The 19,791-nt window shown below is 56.4% G+C and overlaps 1 protein-coding gene across 2 annotated transcripts in view; it reads left to right on the top strand.

Annotated features, from left to right (window-relative positions):
* Window positions 1-19,791, top strand: part of CTDP1 (CTD phosphatase subunit 1) — a 61,493-nt gene that overhangs the window by 14,113 nt on the left and 27,589 nt on the right. For both annotated transcript variants that reach the window (XM_032422678.1, XM_032422680.1), the window contains exons 4-10: window positions 410-538; window positions 2,899-3,049; window positions 5,459-5,549; window positions 7,374-7,540; window positions 8,388-9,377; window positions 11,036-11,177; window positions 11,812-12,015. In XM_032422678.1, the coding sequence (XP_032278569.1) occupies window positions 410-538; window positions 2,899-3,049; window positions 5,459-5,549; window positions 7,374-7,540; window positions 8,388-9,377; window positions 11,036-11,177; window positions 11,812-12,015 (1,874 nt within the window). The remainder of the gene's footprint in view (window positions 1-409; window positions 539-2,898; window positions 3,050-5,458; window positions 5,550-7,373; window positions 7,541-8,387; window positions 9,378-11,035; window positions 11,178-11,811; window positions 12,016-19,791) is intronic.

Below are 19,791 nucleotides of genomic sequence, written 5' to 3'. Positions count from 1 at the left end.
CTCCTGCCGCCTGCCTGTTGCTTCACGGGTGGCCGTTTTCCTCCCCCCTCAGCTTCCTGCCTCTTCCTTTCATTCTGCAGCTCATTGCGTTCAAACAAACTTGACGGACTCAGCTGCTTTCTTTCGCCTCCTCTTTCATTGGTTAACACGTTAAGTTACAGAATTACGATCAGAAATCCTCGTGTCCTCAGCAGCCACAGGACCAAACGGAAGTGGCTCGGGAGGTGGGGGGGTGCAGGCCGCGTGGCCCCAGGTGCTGTATTAGCGCGCGGTGGGGCTGCCCTCGTGCTGGTACGGAGACCAGCAAAGAACACCTCTCCGATGCCTTCTGTTTTTCCTGACAAAATTGGATTTGGTTTTGGATCCAGATACACTTATTTCATGATTTTCCTTTTTACTTTAACTTTAGCAAGCTGAGAAGCTGGGACGGGAAGACCAGCAGCGGCTGCATCGAAACAGAAAGCTGGTGCTCATGGTGGACTTGGACCAGACGCTGATCCACACGACGGAACAACACTGCCAGCAGATGTCCAACAAAGTGAGCGCTTCTTGGGGCCGGGCAGGCTGGCGGGGGCAGGATCCCAAGGCCCACGCTGCTGGGGTCGTGTCCCCAAGGCTGGTCCTCACTGGAGGCACGGAGCACACTCCCACCTCCTGGTTCACTCGGCCCCACTATTGCCACGTCCACACGTGGCCGAGTTAGTTGGGAGGGTTGAGGGTTCGGGACCTGGAAGACCTGAGTCCCGGGGGCAGACAGCAGGGTGGACAGCAAAGGAGGAACAGTCTTGGTGGGGACGATGAGCTGGTGTTGGAGACCTCCAGGAGTATCTGAGATATTGGGGGTGGGGTACAGCTGGGTCCTGGGTCTGTGCTCGAGAGACTGCAGGTACAGGGTGGGGTTCTCCAGGGAAATTAACTTTTCAGAGAAAAGTAAAGGGTCAAGGATGGAACCCTATTTAAGTCCACATTAAAACTCTTCGCACATTCCACCTCTTGTCCTTGGTATGGACCCTGAGAAGCTGACTTTCTTCTGGCCCCTTCAGAAGGCTGAGACCAGCTTACACTGTCACTAACAAATGAGACCCCACCAACACAGGAACAGCCATTTTTAGAATTCTTTGCCATTGGGCAGTCGATGCATAGACTCTGTTAGACGTCAGGTCGTCAGCATCTGCAGATAGCGGTTCCTGATGGTGGCTGAGCCCCGTGGGAAGGCCTCTGACAGGAGTGCTGAGGCCAGGCCGGCAGCCGGGGATGGAGGGACAGGAGAGGTTTGGTCACAGCATTCAGTGACAGCTGCGTGTCATCGGGGTTTTGTTACAAACTTGGTCTGAAAGAAGTTTGGCTTCGTAAACAGACGCAGTGATAGCAGCGTCCGTGTGGACCGTCTCCATCAGTCCCACAGGCAGTGGGGTTCTGCCTCCTTCCCGCATGCTGCGGACGGTGCAGGGTTGTCCTGACAGTTGTGAGCAGTGGAGTTCTTCTCACTCGGGTTCAGTCCCGTCTCCCGTGAAGCAGCGTGTGCTGCTGAGCTGCCTCAGCCGTCTCTGTGTATCGAGAGATCCCGTGTGGGTGTATGTTTGTGTGTGTGACGTGAAGTGTTTAGAAGTCCTTCGAGGTTGTTTCATTTATGACAACTACCCTGCTTTGCGAGTGTGTTAAAGAGCCGGGGGACTTGGTGTAGGCAGGTACCTGCCGCACGTGCGTTCCCGCGTGCGAGTGTGTTAAAGAGCCGGGGGACTTGATGTAGACAAGTACCTGCCACACGTGTGTTCCCATGTGCGAGTGTGTTAAAGAGCCGGGGGACTTGATGTAAACAAGTACCTGCCGCACGTATGTTCCGTGTGTTTGTTGCCCCACTTGGCTGGGGGTTTATTGTGCCTTTGAAGTTGGCACTTTTAATTTGTTCCATGAAAGTGTGAACTCGCTGTGACAAGCCCGTTCCTCGCTTGCGTGATGTACAAGCTGAAGGCCTCCTCCGTCCGCGTGGACAGGCCTCGGCTCCGGCTGGCCGTGGTGGGTTCCGTTCTTGCCTCTGCCCCTGCCGGGCACTCCGGCAGCCGCTCGCCACAGCTAGAAAGATGTGTTGCATTCTGAACTCTGGAGAGCCAAACTTGTGTTTTTAGGGACATTTCCACTGCACTTGTGGAGCAGGGGGACCGAGATTCTAGAATGCCACACTTCCACATGTTTCCACAGAACAGCTGCGTCGTGAGAGGGCTGACTAGTTTAGAGCTAGTCAAAAGTTACTAAGGACCAGGGTCACTTACCTTTTTTTTTCAGTTCAGCATATTTTTACTGAGGAAATTAATGATAAACAGGATTAAAAAGATCAAAGTTTAGCTTCCTTAGGAAAGTAAACTTACTTGTGTATTAATCACGTGTAAGCAGATTGGTATTACTAATTTTACATGTCTACTGAAGGGGGTTTGGAATACCACGTCAGCTTTTGTGCTGTATTTGTGAGTTAGTAAACCTGCATGTTGGAACAGTCGGGGAGCTAGACTAAATCACGTGGTTTACTCCTGTCGCTGCCCCAGGAGGACGCTGTCGGTGGGTCCCTGGACACCTGTTCTGGGTGACCTGCTGTGGTTCAGCTACTCAGCAGGGGTTTGTGCTCGAGGAGCCAGACACGCACGCTATCACTCAGGGACACTTGCTTTACCCCTTATCAGAAAAAGACCGCGGACGAAATGGTTAGCGTAAGGATCTGGCGACACCGCTGAAGCCCGTGGTAACAGGGTGGTTACCTCAGTTGTCCTTCAGCAACTAAGAAGGCACAGTCCCCTCCGTAGTTACTGTGGTGTTGGTCGTGGGTGGCTACCACGGGGGGGGCACAGTCTGGAGGTGCCGTCCCGGGCAGCTCCTGCCTTCTCACGGGCGTGTGTGTTTTTCCAGGGCATCTTTCACTTCCAGCTGGGCCGGGGCGAGCCGATGCTGCACACCCGTGTGCGTCCTCACTGCAGGGAGTTCCTGGAGAAGATTGCCAGGCTATACGAGCTGCACGTCTTCACGTTCGGGAGCCGGCTGTACGCCCACACCATCGCAGGTGGGTGGCTCAGTGCTCGGTCGCCCTGTATTCGTCGAGCGTTGCGTGAACATTGTCCACAGCGTTACTTTCAGTGATGCCCTTAAAGACGGAGGGGGAAAATCAAGCTCTCCCAAACTCGGTTCAGTCCCAGAGCTGGCTGTTGCTTCCCCAAATGCGTGGGCTGCTCGCGCTGTGGTCAGGGGCACGCGGCGGGCCGGTTTGAAAGTTGCCCAGGACTGCAGGTAGGTAGGAGAGGAGAAACTTCCTGTGTGAGCATACTTGAGGTTGTTTCATTAACTGGTTTGGAAACCCCCCGGAGCCACGCTGCTGGTGTCTGTCTGTACTTGACCCCTGGAGCGCAGGCAGCCTGGCTGTGGCTGTCTCTCGTTGCACGTGAGGGACGCGCTGATTTAGTGTTGGTGCTGCGCTTGGGCAGTGTGTGTGCACAGGCCTCCCTGGGCGGCGAGGTGTTGCAGCCGGTGGCAGCTCTGCCTGGGGACGGCAGGGCTCCGGTCCACTCTGACCGTCCGTGGACGTCGGCACCTGCATCAGACGCTGGCCACGACCCCATGTTCATGTTCATTCCAGGGTGGCCACATGAAGTACTTCCACGTTGAAATGTTTTTACTGGTTGGTCTTGGCCTTTGTTGGTGGGGGAATGACTTCCGAATTCCCCTTCAACACATAGCACCTTTGCAGTTCTCATCCTGAGCACGGCGGCCGTGTGTTGAAGTCCCGTCATCTTGTGTTTGCCTTTGTTGAGTGGCCGCCTGGTGTCCCCACTCCATGGAACCTCCATACCGGTGGTGTGGGCAGTCGACTGACAGCACCCCAAGCCGAAAGAGCGGTCAGGTCCTCAGGTGCCCCCTTTGGGCTTTGTCTCCTGGCCACAGGATGACTTGGGCCTTCACCTCCGGAGCTGTGGTGTCTCCCCGGATCTCCGTCAGCAGGGTCCACAGAGGGGTAGTGAAGATGATACTGAGTTAGGTAGAAGCGCCTGGGGGGTGGGGCGCCCCTGGAGGCTGAGAGGACGTTCCCGGGGCCCTTGGGCAGTCTGCCTCTTCCCTGTGTCAGGCTGTGCTCTGTACCTTAGAATTCCCACGTCCCAACACAAGCAGACACGTCACAGGAAGTACCCCTTGCCACAGGCCAGGAGACCCACCGCTGCTGGGCGGCCGCCTCCAGCATCGGCAACGGCGTCACGCACACAAGACGACTTGGGAGGAAGCCCATGGGACGCGTGCCCCACGTGGCTTTGAGGTGGTTGGGCCTTCAGAGGGCAGGTCGCTGGCACGGAAAGGCGCTGGGGCTGGGGGAGTTGAGCTTGGTGTCAGGTGGGTGGATTTGCTTGTTGACAGAGGACAGTTGGAGGCCCTGCCATGGTTTTTAACAACCACAGTTTCTATAGCGTCCTTCTCCTGTCAGCTTTTAATTTGGAAAGTTATCATTTTCACAGGATGTATATTTTTAGTATAATTAGGATAGACCTGTTTTGTTAGAACGATTAAGAGCTTGGGGTGCTTTTCATTTATTTCATTGTAGAGACTAAGACTTCTGTGAGTAAGCTTCAGGTTTAGCCATCGAGCAGCATCAGTGTCCGTAGAGAATTTGCATGTTCTTTATTTGTAAGAATGCGTGTTTGTAACATTTCCTGTCGGAGTGAGCGCTGTTAGTAAATGCGGATGGCATGGGGATCCCGCAGATGTAAACAGCTGGAGGTGGCAGCCCTCCCCTGCGGCGTGGCGGGCCCCGTGCGCAGACACCAGAGCACTGGGACGCCTTTGCTCTGACAGGATGTGTGAGTCACATGTGTGGTCTCTGGTCCTGCTGGGGAGGCGGACGGGAGGCCGGCCTGCTCAGCGTGCTGTCTGACGGCAGTGGGCCGCAGAGGCGGGCCGCCGTGTCACGCTTACGCGCTGATGGGATGCGCCCTAAAAAGATCTCCAGAGAACACGGTGGACTTGTCGGAGTACGTGTGCGAGGCTGCCGGGCGCCTCGTTCGCCGCTTCACTTTGCAAACAGCCGGAGGCACAGGGAGACTGAACAGTGGCAGAACCAGAATTCTTGGTCCCAGCCCCTCATATGTGCGTAGCGTGCTGGGTGGAATTACGTGTTCACATGTTTATCGCCCCCGCAGACTCCACGCTCCCCGGGGGAGTAATACTGAGCTTTGTTTACTCTTTGTCTTCTGTTCTCAGCCAAATTCCAGGTCATGTTAAATTGAGCAAATGGTTAATGGACAGATGCCCTTAAACACGTTAAAAGGAACGGTAAGTGAATCACAGTCCTACCAAGAGAGACGAGAGCGTCTGGTGCCAGAGTAGGACGCTTAGTGTCCTGGTGTCGTAAACAGAAGGGGCTGCGCTATACACAGAGGAGGACATTAGCCAGTCACATGTCTGACCTTGTTTTGTCTTCTTTTCAAAGGTTTTTTAGATCCAGAGAAGAAGCTTTTTTCTCATCGAATATTATCAAGGGACGAATGTATTGACCCATTTTCTAAAACAGGGAACCTCAGGTACGTACCTGGCTGTGTTCATTGAGGAGGTTCACTGTTCAGTGTCCAGTGGAAAACACGTCAGACCAGCAGTTCTGTGTTTCTTCTCCCCATTTCCGGCTTTATCTTCACAGCACTCAGAAGCCCTGCTGTCTTCTAGCCAGGCTCCTTCCTCCCCCAGCTCCCTGAGTGTCCAGGCCATGGTGGGCTCCCTGGTGGGCTCTGGGGCACTCGGGCCACACCCTCCCCAGAGGCCGAGAGTCTGGGGAGAGGGAACAGGAGCAGTGCTGGGGCCGGGGGGGGACGGGAGGTGACAAGCAGAGGGACCCAGAGCTCCTGCGAGTGCAGGACAACTTGAAAGAAGGTGGTGTCTCACCGTTGTATTTCCATAGGAGCTGGCCTGCTCTTGACCCTGTTTAGTTCATTCCCAGATCCAGAGTCCCAGTCCCATCTGCTCCTGGTTGCGTTCCCTCTCATCACCGTGTCCCCTGCCCGTCCTGCCCTCTGTGCTTTTACAGTGGGGCACCCCCACCCCCCAGTCCAAAGGTTCTTGCACATGTCCACTCTGCACAAGGAATCTCCCCATTTCTGCCCAGAGAGGTAGTCACCCTCCCACACAGTACTCTGTCAGCTGTGACGTGTTTTTGTGCACGTTGGTTCTTGCGGATATCTGGGCAGTAACGCTGTGGCCTCTGGCCTTCCGCTGGTGTTGGCCATCCTCGTGCCGCATTGCATGTTTCAGATTTAGGGTGTCCCTACACACAGGGACCTATTCGAGGCCATAGGAACCAAGAGGAGAATCTGAAAGTCCTTGCTTCGCGTTTGCTGGTTAGCGTCAGAGTGAGCACACTAATGAAGACAAAGGGAAGGGGGGGGTATTGGCAACGACGGATTCAGGCGTAGCTACCCACAGGGACAACGCCGGGGGGGAGCAGCGTGCTCCCTAGCGGGCGCAGGTGACCGGCCCATGGCTCGTGTAGGTACAGGCAGTGGGGGCTCTTTTCCCAGTTTTTATCTCCCCCATCTGGAGTTAAATGTGCCGGAAAGCATGGACCATGTAAGTTAGTTCAGCTGCTGCTTTACCTGTGGGAAACGGACTCAGGAAAGAGTATTAATTCTGGACTCATGAACATGTTTTTCTGGGTGGTTGTAGCCATTAGCAACTACAGGACTGAGCAGTGGCAGGCTGTCCTTCCGAGTTTATTTCTAGATCCAAGACGAAATCCACTTTGAATTTTGAATGCTACGAGCCTATCTCAATCCCAGAATTGCGGACAGAAATAGAATTTCACAAGACCGTGTGAGAGTAGCGGAGTGTGCCTCCCTCTGTCAGGTGGCCAGCCCTTGCTAACATGTTTGCTGACCCTGTACATTCTAATAACGTTTTTGGGCTTGAAAGAGACGTGCAGGTACACTGCAGGAAACCGTTGTTTATTTCGGAGGGCTGAGATGCACGGTCATGTCCTCCCGCCTTCACCTGGAAAGCCCTTCGCCGTGAGGCAGGCACGTGCACACTGGCCCACAGCTCATCACCCATATTTGTAGACATACTGGGGTGTGGTCGTTCGTCAGCTTCCCAGGACGGGGACGCGGCCCCCAAACGCTGGACTCTGTGCTGCGGGCCCGTAAGGAGCGTCAGACACAGTGGAGAAAGCCTAACTATGTTAGTAGTATTTTGTCTGGAAACTTTGAGAGTTTAAACGTGAGCTAAACAAAAGTCCTACGGTGTAGTTTCCGTCTGTTTCTGACTAATCCGTGATCTGCTGGCCACCTGTACAAGATTATTGTGACTTTTAGTTGATTATTTTTTGTAAAGTGTGCTAGTTTTGGTGTTTTTACTTCTAGAAATCTCTTTCCCTGTGGAGACTCAATGGTTTGCATTATTGATGACCGAGAAGACGTCTGGAAGTTTGCCCCCAATCTGATCACCGTGAAGAAATACGTCTACTTCCAGGGCATAGGGGACATCAACGCCCCATCTGGGTCTCGGGAGTCGCAGGCAAGAAGGAAAGGTGGGTGAGGACCTTCTGGGCGGCAAAGGAGTAGTGGGCAGTGCTTCCCAGCTCTTTTGTGGCTGCTTTGTTTCTGTTTCTTTGTATCTCAGGCCTGGTCGTGTTTGTTTATAAGAATGAAATGCGTGACGTTTGGTTTCTGCTTTGTTTTTTTTTTTTTCTAAATAGTACTAACTTAAACATTTTCTCAGTTGAATGGAGGTTGAAGAATTTGCTTAATTCATTGTGTCTGAATCCTGCCTGTTGTCCTGGTCTCTCTGAAAAGGCAAGCAGGACAGCGGGAATTTGGCCATCGCAGTCCTTGGAAAGAGCGAGCTGGGGGCGTAGCAACTCCAGCTTGTTGGTGGTTGGCGCCGGGCCCGGAGCCCGCAGGGAGCCACACGGCTTAACCTGTCGGGCGAGCGCGAAGCCAGAGTCTGTCTGAAGAAAATTGGAGGTTTTGGTGTGAAGTGTGTCTGGTGATCTCTAGTGTGTAAACACGCTGTGTGAGGCCTGCGGTGAGTGCTGCAGTCAGTCAGAGCTGGAGGCCCAGGCCGGGGGAGTGGGCCTGAGGGAGACACACTTCTCAGGGCAGCCAGAGCAGGGCTGGAGGCCCCACCCGCAGCGTGGAAGCCTAGAGTGTTCTCTTCATTTCTAACCCATTGTAAAAACCAAGACAAAGTGACCATCTGTGGCCAGAAACCTAAAAATTTGCCTTCACAGCCAGACTTTGCCGAGCCCAGGTCTAGGGTGCGGTTAGAGCCAGACGGGGGGGCGGGGGGGGGGGGGAACCACCGTTGCTTTAACAAGAGCTTTCACGTTGGATGTTAAATAACAGTCACCCCTTTTCTTTTGTGCATACCTATAGTAAATCAGTCTCCGAAAGGTGCCGACGTCCCAGAACAAGCTCCGTCCGTCAGGGAGACCGAGGAAGGACGGCAGGTTTCTGGGGTTGAGCAAAGTAATGGCCTTGGGAAGCCCACGAGGGAGCTCAACGGGGGTGCTTCTCCACGGGGGGACTGGCCCCTGCCTGGGCAGGAGGAGGAGAGAGGCAGCCGGCCCACTGCCCGTGGCCCCTTGGCTGATGGCAAGGGCCCCCCAGCATGTGCTCAGCAGCATGATCGGACATTGCCGGAAAAGCGATCAGCTCAGGGCCCGGCAGGCGGTGACCTGGACTTTGACCTTTCCAGCGACAGCGAGTCAGATGCCCAGTCATCCTCTGATGGTGAAAGTGGGGAGAGGAGGAGCCTGGAAAGGCCTCAGGGAGCACGAGATGCAGGAAAAGTGGCCCAGCGGGGCGGCCCCCCTGCCCCAGGAGGGGAGAGGCCCACAGGAGTGAGTCCATGCGGAGAGCCTGCCCCAGGCTTGCATCCGGATGTGCAGGAGGAGGGTGAGCGGGACGGCCTCTGCGGGCTGGGCGGTGGCTCTGCGGATAGGAAGGAGGCCGAGACCGAGTCCCAGAACAGCGAGCAGTCGGGCATCACGGCAGGCGAGTCCCTGGACCAGAGTGTGGAGGAGGAGGAGGAGGAGGAGGAAGACGGGGATGAGGACGACCACCTGGTCTACCTGGAGGAGATCCTTGCCCGAGTGCACTCTGACTACTATGCCAAGTACGATCGGTACCTGTGCGGAGACAGCCAGGAAGCCCCCGACATACGGAAGATCGTTCCAGAGCTCAAGAGCAGAGTGCTGGCAGATGTTGCCATAATATTTAGTGGGCTGCACCCGACGAATTTCCCGATCGAGAAGACGCGGGAGCACTACCATGCCACAGCCCTTGGAGCCAAGATCCTCACGCAGCTGGTGCTGGACCCGGACGACCCCGACAGGGCCACGCACCTGATCGCAGCGAGGGCAGGTACGTGCGCCATGCCGGCCCGCCTCTTGCTGTCCTGCTGGGGGAGGGGGGTGGACAGAAGACCCCCCCCCGTGGTGCTCCTGGGGCCGGGTCCATCTGCACTGGCCCTGCACGGCTGCTTGTTCCGTGCTGAGCTTTCAGAAGCCTTGTCCTGAATCAGTGCCTCGTACGCGTTCACTCATGATCATACGTTGGTGTCAGAGTTTGTGTGTCTGCTTGTGTGCGTGTGTGCTGTCTGCGGGCGCTACCAAGCCAGGGGGCAGCACCTCGTGTTTCCTGGCCCGCTGCCGCTCTGTGCTCCATGTCGTCAGGCTCCTCCGCCTGGAGTGAGGGGTGCACGCCCATCGGGTGGAGAAGGGGGGTGGGGAGTTGATGATGGAGCCCAGTTACATGGTTGTCAGCACACAGTTCAGCGGGGAGCGGGCAGCTAAGCCTCTGAGAAGACTGAGCACAAAGGTTCCAGCTAGAGCCACGTCCGTCCTAAGGGATTGCGGCTGAAAATCACTGTAGGAACGTCCCCCTCAGACAGACTCCAGGGATTTCAGCCAAGAAAACAGTCCCTCAGTAACGGGCAAATCAGGAAGAAACACACATGGTTGCTAAAAAAAGACAAAAATAAAAACCAACGATTTTTTTTTTTAAGTGGTTCTCACAAGCGATGGTGTAGGGTTTTCTGAACAAAGACTGTGCCTGGTGCTCCGGGCACTGCTCCTTCCCTGCCCACACCTGCTGAGCTAGGGTTTCCAGGTCACCGCCTCCTCGTGGGGCCAGCTTTCCCGGGAGGGCTGAGCCCCATGCCCATGTGTGGCACATCCTGGTGTGAGATGTGGGAGGATCCTCACTGGGAGGCGGGGGCAGGCTTGTTGCAGCCCTCCGGCATCCCACTCGTGCAGTGAGCCCAGGGGCACAGGGAAGGAGGCCCCTGGCTCACTCCTGCCTGGGTGCCCAGCGCCCTTGTCCTCCCCTCCCCGATCCCAAAGTCACGGCTTGTTCACTCGGAGACGCGTGATGGCTGACAGCGCCGGTGGCAGGCCTGGCCTCTGCCCCTGTGGGCACAGCACAATGTGGTCCAGGCCTGCGGTGGGCAGGACAGGCGTCCTTGCCAACTACCGAAGAGCCTTTCCGACAGCGCAGACGTGTGCGCGTCAGGGACACAGCCACACGTCCCCCCTGTCCTCTACTTGGCCTGCTTATACCCCAGCCGCTGTGGCCGTTGCCCTTCGGGGGGCTGCACTGGCTGCAGTAACAAGGTGACCTTGGCAGAGGGGGCCGGGTGGGGCTCTGAGCCCACAGCAGTGGCGGGGCCTTTGCCAGTGCCGAGCCCGTGGTCCTGGGGAAGAGATGTCAGGCAGTTGGCTGCAGGTCACAGAGGCAGTGGGAGACTTCCCACGGAAACGGATGGGTGCCTTCTGGCTGGTGTGGTGGGGTCCTTCAGATCCCTGCCCTCCCTGTGGGCCTGCCAGTGGGTCCAGTGAGACCCCACGGCAGGTCACCGTTCTGTGGGGCGGGCCGGGGGCAGGCAGCACTGGTTGGACAGTGAAGTCCCAGATTCCAGACACATAGTGTGTCCCAGGCAGGGTTCAGGGCCCAAGCAAGTGATTCGGGGCCGCCACGCGCCTGCAGCCCGGGCTGCACTGACTGAGGTGGTCTCCCTGCAGGCACAGAGAAGGTGCGCCAGGCCCAGGAGTGCGGGCAGCTGCATGTGGTCAACCCCGACTGGCTGTGGAGCTGCCTGGAGCGCTGGGACCGGGTAGAGGAGCAGCTCTTCCCGCTCAGGGACGACTACGGCAGAGTGCAGAGGTGAGCGCCACGCCACACCTGCCTCCCACTCCCCACCCTCAGCACGGGGTGCCGGCCGGAGGACACGAGCTTCCGTCCCCGCGGTCCCCGTGGTCCCCGCGGCCACCAGGGCCAGGCCCTCCCCACTGGCCCTCCCAGCCCTGCAGAGCACAGACTGTCTAAAACGCCATCGCCATCTCGAAAAGTCAGTTGCTTTTTCTCCCAACAACACCAGCAGGGAGGCTTAGCAGGGAGGCTCGGCTTGCCTGCGCTTCCTTCCTGGCCTGGGGGCAGCGTCCTGAAAGACGTTGAGGCTTCTTGGAGTCTCAGTGGCCAGGGTGACAGTGACCAGAGCGAGGGATGGTTGGGAACCTGGTGGGTCAAGGTGGTTCTGTATGTTTGTGGGGGACGGTCTGTTCTGCTGAGAACAGCTTGAGAAAAATGCTTCCTGTTCTTTGTCAGACTTTGGCTCTTGTGTTTAGGGGTAAAGTTCTGGAACAGGCGTCAGAGGGACGGTGATCGCAGACTCCAGCTGAGGCCCCAGGCAGGCCACGGGGCACGCACTCTTCTCGTCTTCACCTGGACGGGCCTTCAGCTGCATCTGGGCCTGAGCCTGTTCCAGCGCTTTCTCACGGCCCTTGTTCTGGTCCCGCAGGGAGGATGGCCCAGCAGCCTTTCCTGACAGGCAGGGTGCGCTTCCGACTGCCTTGTTCCACCCGACGCCCGTCCACCCCAGGGCCCAGCCTGGGCCAGAAGTTCGCATCTATGACGCCAACACGGGCAAGCTCATCCGGAAAGGTGCTGTGGGCCCCGGGCCCCCTGGCTCCCTGGCGGTCCACACGGAGCACTCCTCCTTCAGGTACATGGGCCTGGGAGCTGTCTTGCAGCAGCGGGGTGCCTCTGAGCGCCTTGGACTACCACGCTCACTGAGAGCTGAGCAAAAGCGGTGCTGGTGGGACGTGGAGTTGGGGGTTTGCTGCATCCTGAGCTGGGGCTGGGCTTCCCCACTGAGGCATTGGGCCTCTTGCGTGTTCTGTCCTGTCCTGGTCTCCAGCACTGGAACAGACAGGGCCGGGGCCTAGCCTGGGAGATTCTTGCGTGTGCCAGACACGTTCTCACGTTGGCTCAGGCTGTCTCCGACAGGCTGTTCCATCTACAGACCAGACCTGCACCCTGGTATCGGCCCACGTGCCCCAGCAGGACACCCTCTGTGCCAGTGCTCCCTGGTCTGTCCCTTCTGCAGGGTGGAAGGCGGCGGCGTGGGGTGGGAGGGCCAGAAGACAAGCCAGGTCTGGGCCTCCCCTGGCGTCCCGTCCCACTTCCTTGCCCAGATCAGACCGAGGGAGGGGGTAGCAACAGGAACGTAAGGGAAAGAGCCCTTGCCGGGTCAGTTCTGCCTTCTCCCTTCTGAGCTCTAAAGAGGTGTAGACGTTGATTTCATTCAGGACACACTGTGTCCGTTCCCTTGTCCTGTATGTTCTGTTCATTTTTATTGCTGAAATGTTCCCTGAGACGGTGAGCTCACCCCAGTTTTGAGGTTCCTGCATTTGAAGGGAACCCACGGGTGTGCAGGATGGCAGGGCACTGCCCCAGGGGTCCTGAGGGACATGCTGATCTCCCCGCTCTGAGGCGTGAGGTGTTAGACCAGGCTGTGTGGGTGCAGGTTAGGGGAGCCACTCCTGTGAAGTCTGGGGTAGTGACAAGGTCACGGTTAGTGGAGATTCTAGAGGCGCTTCTGACAAAGTGCCTGTTGGGAGGCCGTCAGAGGGACTCTGGCCCCAGCGGGAGGCCTGAGTGACAGCAGGAGGAACGTGCAGCTCCAGAGCTGTTGGGGGCGGACAGCCGGCTTCTCGGGGCTCTCTGTGGCCGGGGCAGCGTGAGGGGAGACTCGCCGCACCCCAGCACCTGAGCTGTGTTCCAGGTGGAGGCAGGTGTGAATAGATGCTCCCAGGAGGGGAGAGCTGGGTGGAACGGCGCGACCTAATGCGGGTCGGCCGGTGAGCTGCTTACAGCTGGTGATCTCAGTGCTGACCGCCAGGGCCCGGGACTGAGCGCACTTATTCTGCTCGAGGAGTGTGCGTGGTTCCGCGCCCCCTCGACCAGCCCTCCCCCTGGGAATGTGCCCCTGGGGTGTGGCTGTGGCGCATGGCACGCCTTTCATCAGACTAACCTACTCTTGCCAGAGATGAATAACCAGAAAAGCTGTGGTTGGGAGGCACTCGGCTCAGCTTGTGTGGAGCGAAGCCAAGCACATGGGCTCTGGGGACCGAGCTTGGGGTTGAAGTGGTCGGCACAGCTGGGATTTGGGACAGAGTCCCAGAGAGAGGGGGACAGAACCTTTCAAGTAACAGTGTTGCTGTGCTCGTTGAAGTAGGACAGGCAAAACAGGTGAAAGGTGGAGAATGTCAGCTGAGACTTGTAGCCAATACAGAAAGCAGAAGCATGTTCCAGAACTGGAAAGTCCCAGTCTAAAGTTAACTGGAAGATGGCCAGTAGATACCATGCACACTGGAAGCAGCAGAGAAGAATGGGAACGAGCCGGGGCAGCTGGGGCAGGTCAATGTGGGGACTTAATCTCTGCAGATTGCCCCGAGCTAGGGAGAAACAAATCCTTAGATCCCGTAAGTTGTGACACAAGCTGGATAAAAGAAAATGAGATAGGCCATCAGGACTCTTGATCCCTGGTTGTGAATTTGAGCTCCACGTTGAGTGTAGAGATTACTTAAAAACAAAGAATTAAACCAAAAACAACAGAAAAGTATATGTTTTATACGTACAGTATAAGAGTAAACATTCTGTGCCGTTAACCACTAATACTGACACTGGTGTGAATGGGATACGATTAAAATACTCCTAAACGTTAAACAGTATTGTCTAACACGTATACTTACATGACAGGTCAATTTTACGTCTTAAATGCGAGTGTTTATACACAGCAGAAAGACAAAAGCAGTTTGTTTTAATTGCCACAAGTACAACAGGGTTAGTAAACTTCGAACATAACGGGATCGTCTGAGAAAGAGACTAGGCGTTTGATACCACTCAGGCCGTGGACAGAGATTAACATCGAGAGGCAGCAGCGGGTGCCGTGTGGACGGTGTGCTTGCACAGGAGGGGTGAGCAGGGCCCGGGTCTCCTGGCGGGATGTGAGCCGTGGAGAGAAGGGAGGAGGAGGGAGGCAAGAGGGTCCCAGCGGGTCAGGTGGCAGGCCTCCACTTGAGAGGTGACTTCTCGGGTGCTGGCAGGTGCACGGGGACAGCTGCCTTGCCGTGGCAGAGCTTGAGGAAGCCCACGTGGCTGCAGACGGTATAGGCCGGAGGGAGCAGAGACGAGGTGCCGAGCCAGGCAGCAGCTGGGTGCTCGTGCGGTGGGCCTGCGCTCCCTCCTGCCAAGAGAGTTGCTTTGTGGGGCTGGTTGTATTATGAGCACAGGCAGCTCGGCTTCCTCAGTGGTGTCCTGGGCAGAGCCTCCGTGACCCTGACGCCAGGGGATGGGCTTGCAGAGACCCTGGTGCGTGTGTGGGAACGCTGCTGGGCACCTCCTGAGGCTCGGCTCGGGGACACTTGCTCAACGCAGATGCCGACACCGCGTGTTCTGCTCGTGCAGGAGACTCGTGGACGCCGGGAAGAGGTGCGGGAAGGTGGACATCTGCACCCCGTGCTGGAGTCTTTGGGGACGTGGGATGCCGCATTGGCTTCTTTCCTCATTTCACGGTTCTCACTTCACAGGTGTTTATACAGTTGGGGGGGGGTCCCCTGATTTCTTGTCCTTTCATGTGGGCAGTTCTGTGGCCTGTACGTAGATATCCCAAGCACCGGACTCAGCCAAGGTCATGTGCTGTCCCTGCGCCCTGGGCCGATGGATGGTGGTTTAGGAGGAACACAGACTGTGGGACAGGGGTGGGGGCTGCAGTGGATCTGCACGTACCGGGACCGATGGCCCAGCCACAAAGGTGAGAGTGTCTCCCGCCTTCCAGAAGTCCTGCGGCAGACAGCCTTCCGTTCGTGTCTCTCCTCGTTGACTCGAGTTGACACCCTCCCGTGCTCATCGCCCAGACTGACCCAGACAAATGAGCACTGAGAGCCGAACAATATCATGATTTATGACAGTGGTGGCGGGGCTTCTATCACAAGGATCTAGAACTCCGTCCTCGAGGAGGCGCTGCACTGCTCTCTGGACGGTTGTGTGGTTCGGATTCTTTCCGCGGGTGACGTCGTGCAGGGAGTTACGGTCCGCATCCGGGAAGGTGTGGAGGACAGGACAGGGTGTGCGTTAAAAGCACGGATCACAATCCAGCACCTGCCTCGCAGCTTACAGTCCTCTTAGGTCGTCGGAAGCCGTCCCAGAGTCTGTGCTGTGCTGATATTTCCTTGAGCGAGTCCTGATTTTTAGAATCTTGTTTTCATCTTGTTGGAAATTAGATCACAAACCTTTTGAGTTAATTCTCTAAAGCGCACAGAACAAATGTCTGGAATGTTTAGAAGTGGGGTTCAGAGATGGTTTGGGGATTATTCAGGCTGGCTCACAGTAAGTGGCAGTGGGCCAGGAACCTCCGAGGTGTGGGAGCAGTAATTAAATGTTGTCTGAAAACACTTGCAGATGGTAAGCTGAACTTGAATACCGTCGAGTGCCGCTGTTTTACATAGAACACTAACAGGCAACAGATAACCACCTATTTGTTCTGAAATGTGTGTAATTTTTGTGAACAGCGGCACTTTGGCTTGAGAGCACGGAAGAACCGTTCGGCCTCGTCTTCCTGGAGGAAGGACGCACACTGCGGGATAGCTTATCTGGAGGTGGCTCTGATGAAGTTTTCTTTCTTGAGCTTGGAGGTGTGCTTTCCAGCCCAGTGTTCACAGAATGGTGTCGGTGCGCAGTAGGATGGTAGCACCGTCGATGAACGCACGTCAGTCCTGTGCGTGTGCTGGTGGAAACCTGTCGCCTTCACTGTAGTAATTGTATCTCTCTCCTTACTCGTGTGTAGGACACTATACGTTGTAAAACTGATGAAGGAAATGACCCATTTCTACACAAGGGGCGGCCCCTGTCTTGGCACCAGTCCAGAACCCGGAGGCAAGAGGACCAGGCAGGCCCGGGTCCCGCTCCCACAGGCGCTTGTGTAGAGGGAGAGGCCCCACGCCATTCATCGTTGCGGCATAGAGTAAGGGCGTCCTTTCTACGTAGAGCTAGAGCTCCCCGTTTCTTTGATTTCTCGTTGTACCCACACACGCCTGTGTCCTTAGCCCCCGTCCATGCACGGCTACCCAGGCACCTACAGGGCGTCTCCGTGGGCGCTGTCAGCCCTCAGAGATGCAAGGTGTCCACACTGCAAGTCCTCGGGCCTGCACCAGCCGCCCGCCCCTTCAAGGCCCTGGTCCCCCGTCCCTGTGTGTCGAGGGCTGCAGGAAGGAGAGCACCGGGAGGGGTGGCTCCACCCCATTCTGAACCTAGAACCCCGCGCAGACCCCACTGTGACAGGGTGCGCTGACGCCGTTCTGTGTGCTTGTCTGACCGAGGCCCGGAGGTCTGTCCTCCTTGGATGGTTGTGGTTCTGGGCTGGGGCGCTGGCTCCCCTGGGGACTTGGGGTCGGAGCTCCTTGGGGCTCTCCTGCTGTTGCTTACATGTTGCCAGGTTCTGCCCATCTCGCCCGAGGCAGGGTCGAAGGGCTTCTGCGGGCAGTGGCCCCAGGACGTGCCTGGAGGGGAAGGTGAGAGGCCTGGTCCGCGGGGGGGGGGGGGGCTGCAGCCAGGACCACAGGGGCTCACCTCGCAATCAGTCTAAACTTACTCCCCTGAAAGCACAGCGTCCAGAATTCTGAATTTCTTTTTTTACCCATCATTATTATGTGCTGTTAGTTGTAAACATTTTTGGGTTTTGTTTTTTTTTATTAAAAGTTTTATTTGGAGGTCACTGTAGACCCACAGGCAGGTGTAGGAAGTAAGAGAGATCCCGTGTGCCCTCGCCCTGGTTTGCCCGCGGTAGCATCTTGCAAACCTGCAGCCCAGTCTCACCGCCAGGGTGTCGGGGCCCCCCGCTGCCCACCTCCCTCCCCCCCTCCCCATAACCCCCCAGCGACTGCTGACCCGGCTGCTCCCCGTCCTTCGGTCGGTCCAGGAGTGCCGTGCACACAGGCTCTTGCACTCGGCCCGGGGCCAGCTGCACCGTTGTGGCATTGCTCACACGTGCTCACACGTTCTCTCGTCCCACGGCCAAGCAGCCTCCTGGGTGTATCCCGCCCCGGGCCCCCCCCCCCCCCCGGAGGGCTGCTCCGAACCTTGTGTCTGCGTCCATTTCTGCGGGACCGCTGCCCCGGCGGTGTACCTGCTGCACTGTGTGCTGAGCGGTGTGCGGTTTTCCTCTGCAGGAACAGCACCATTGCGCATTCCCGCCAGCAGGTGCGGTCCTCCCTGCACCCCGCCCCGCCCGCGTCTGGGGTAGACACCGTTCTTGACGGTAGCCGCTCTGACGGGCGTGTGTGCGCCCCGGGGGGACACGCTGCCTCCTGAGCATCCTCCGTGAAGCATCTGTGTGTCTTCACCTGTTTTCCAACTGGATGGTTGTGTGACTGCTGAGTTTGATCGTTGTTTGTGCATTTTAGGTATTATTTGTGAGCGGTGTGGCTGGAAGGTATTTTCTTCTCTGTAGCTTTTCATCTTCACAGAATTGGGCGAAGCCAAAGTGTTTCATTTTGATGAATCAGGTGCTGTGTGTCAGTTTTCTTTTCATGAATTACGCATTTGGTGTCAAGTCTGTGAACTCTCTGTGTGGTCCTAGATCCTAAAGGTTTTCTCTTATGTCTTAGTCTCAAAGTTTCATAGCTTTTATGTTTTATATTGAAGGCCATGATCCATTCTGAGTTTTTACACAAGGTGTGAGATTCTCAGTTGGGGGTCGGTTTTGCTCCCGCACTGTTAGCTGAAGAGGCGTCTTCCATCCGTTGCTTTGGTGCCCGTGTCACGTGTGGGGGGTCCATCTGTTTGGGTCATTTCTGGGTTCCCACCTGTTCCCTTGATCCGTGGATGTTCTTGCTCTTCTTGATCTTATGAAAGCATTCCATTTTTCACTTTTAAGTATGATGTTGGCTCTAGGTTTTCTATAGATGCTCTTTACCAAGTTGGGGCAGTTCCCCCTCCTTCTTCCCAAGTTCCTGTGAGTTTATCCTGAATGGGTTTTAAATTTTTCAGGTGCTTTAGCGATAGTGATATGATAACATGGTTTTTCTTCTTTGGCCTGTCATTTGAATTATATTTCTGTCGCTGCTTTCAAGACTTTTTTCCTCGTCTTGAATAGTAAGTTTGATGAGGATGTGTCCTAATGTGGATTTAGCGGTTTATCCTTTCTGGATTCACTCGGCTTTTTGAGTCAGAAAGTTTAATGTCTTTCGCCAAATTTAGGACATTTCCAGCCCTTGTTCTTTGAGGACTTTTCCAGCTCTGCCATGTTTCTCCTCCTCCTGGGATCGGGGACGTGAATACTGGATCTCGTTGTCCTCTTGCGTGTTCTGAACAGTCTCTTTTCTCCCTATTGTTCAGACTGAGCAATTTCTATTACTCCTCAGGTTCACTGATTTTGTGGTTTCTGTCCCCTTCCTTGTGAAGTTGAGCCCATCCCCTGCATTTTTAAAAATTGTGCCTGCTGCAATGTTTTCAGTTCTCAAGCTTCTGCTCGGCTCTTTGTGTCTTCTGCTTCTTTGCCGGGTTTTCTCACTTAACGTTCCGTGGGCCTGGAGTTCTTGTGGCGGCATCTTTTCCCGCGATGCTCTAACATCCGTGTCAGGACTTCTGTCACCTCTGCCATCTCAGAGTTGACGTTTATTCAGCTTGAGACCTTCCTGGTTCTTGGTAGGACGAGTGATCTTCGACCGAAGCCTGGACGGCTTCACATCACGTTGTGAGCATCGGGACCTTATTCAGACCTTGTGCTTGGCTGTCTCTGCCCGGCTGTTCACCAGCAGCCCAGGTGGATGCACCGCCTCACCTGTGCCCGGCGGGGAGAAGTCCAGGTGTGCACTGGCCTCGTTTGGCACCTGCGTGGGGGTGGTCATTGCTGCCGCCAGGCCGTGGGGGCTCCGGCTGTCCCCCGGGGTCACTGCTGTTACCACTGGGTGAAGATGAACATCTGACCCTGACAGCTCCCAGCCTGGACTGGGGGCCTTGTTACTTGCAGGCTGGGGTGCTTGTCCAGGCTGCTGCCTACTGTGGTCTCCACGGACATGGCGTGGTGGTGGGGTGCTTGTTACAGGCTGGCTGGGAGGAAGGGTCCTGGCTCCCCACTCAGCCTTCCCGGAGACTACTGGCGGGGACACAGCTGGTGGTGGTGGCCCGCGGTGGAGTAGTGCCTGTCTCAGGCGTTCTGGTCCTATGAGGCAGCCTCTCTCTGAGCTTCCCCTGCAGAGAGCAGCCTGCTCCTGGGGCTCTGTGTCTGCCTGTTGGTGTTTCACGTCGCCCGCTCCTGGTCCTCCTCCTCCGTCCATCCTCTGTGGTCCCCTAGAGGCCCAGGTCTCGGGTTGAGCTCCCAGGAGGGTGGCAGAGGCCCACCTGCCTGCCTGGGACTGGAGGTCAGCTCGCAGTGAATCCCTTTGTGTTTTATTTTCTCTTGCACTTGTCGTCCTGTTTGGAGGGAGCTGTGCGAGCA

This window comes from Phoca vitulina, unplaced genomic scaffold (assembly GCF_004348235.1).
Source record: "Phoca vitulina isolate PV1807 unplaced genomic scaffold, GSC_HSeal_1.0 scaffold27, whole genome shotgun sequence".
Classification (NCBI taxonomy): domain Eukaryota; kingdom Metazoa; phylum Chordata; class Mammalia; order Carnivora; family Phocidae; genus Phoca; species Phoca vitulina.
The sequence above is the reverse complement of the archived record's forward strand: the minus strand, read 5'-3'. Positions and strand labels throughout refer to the sequence as shown.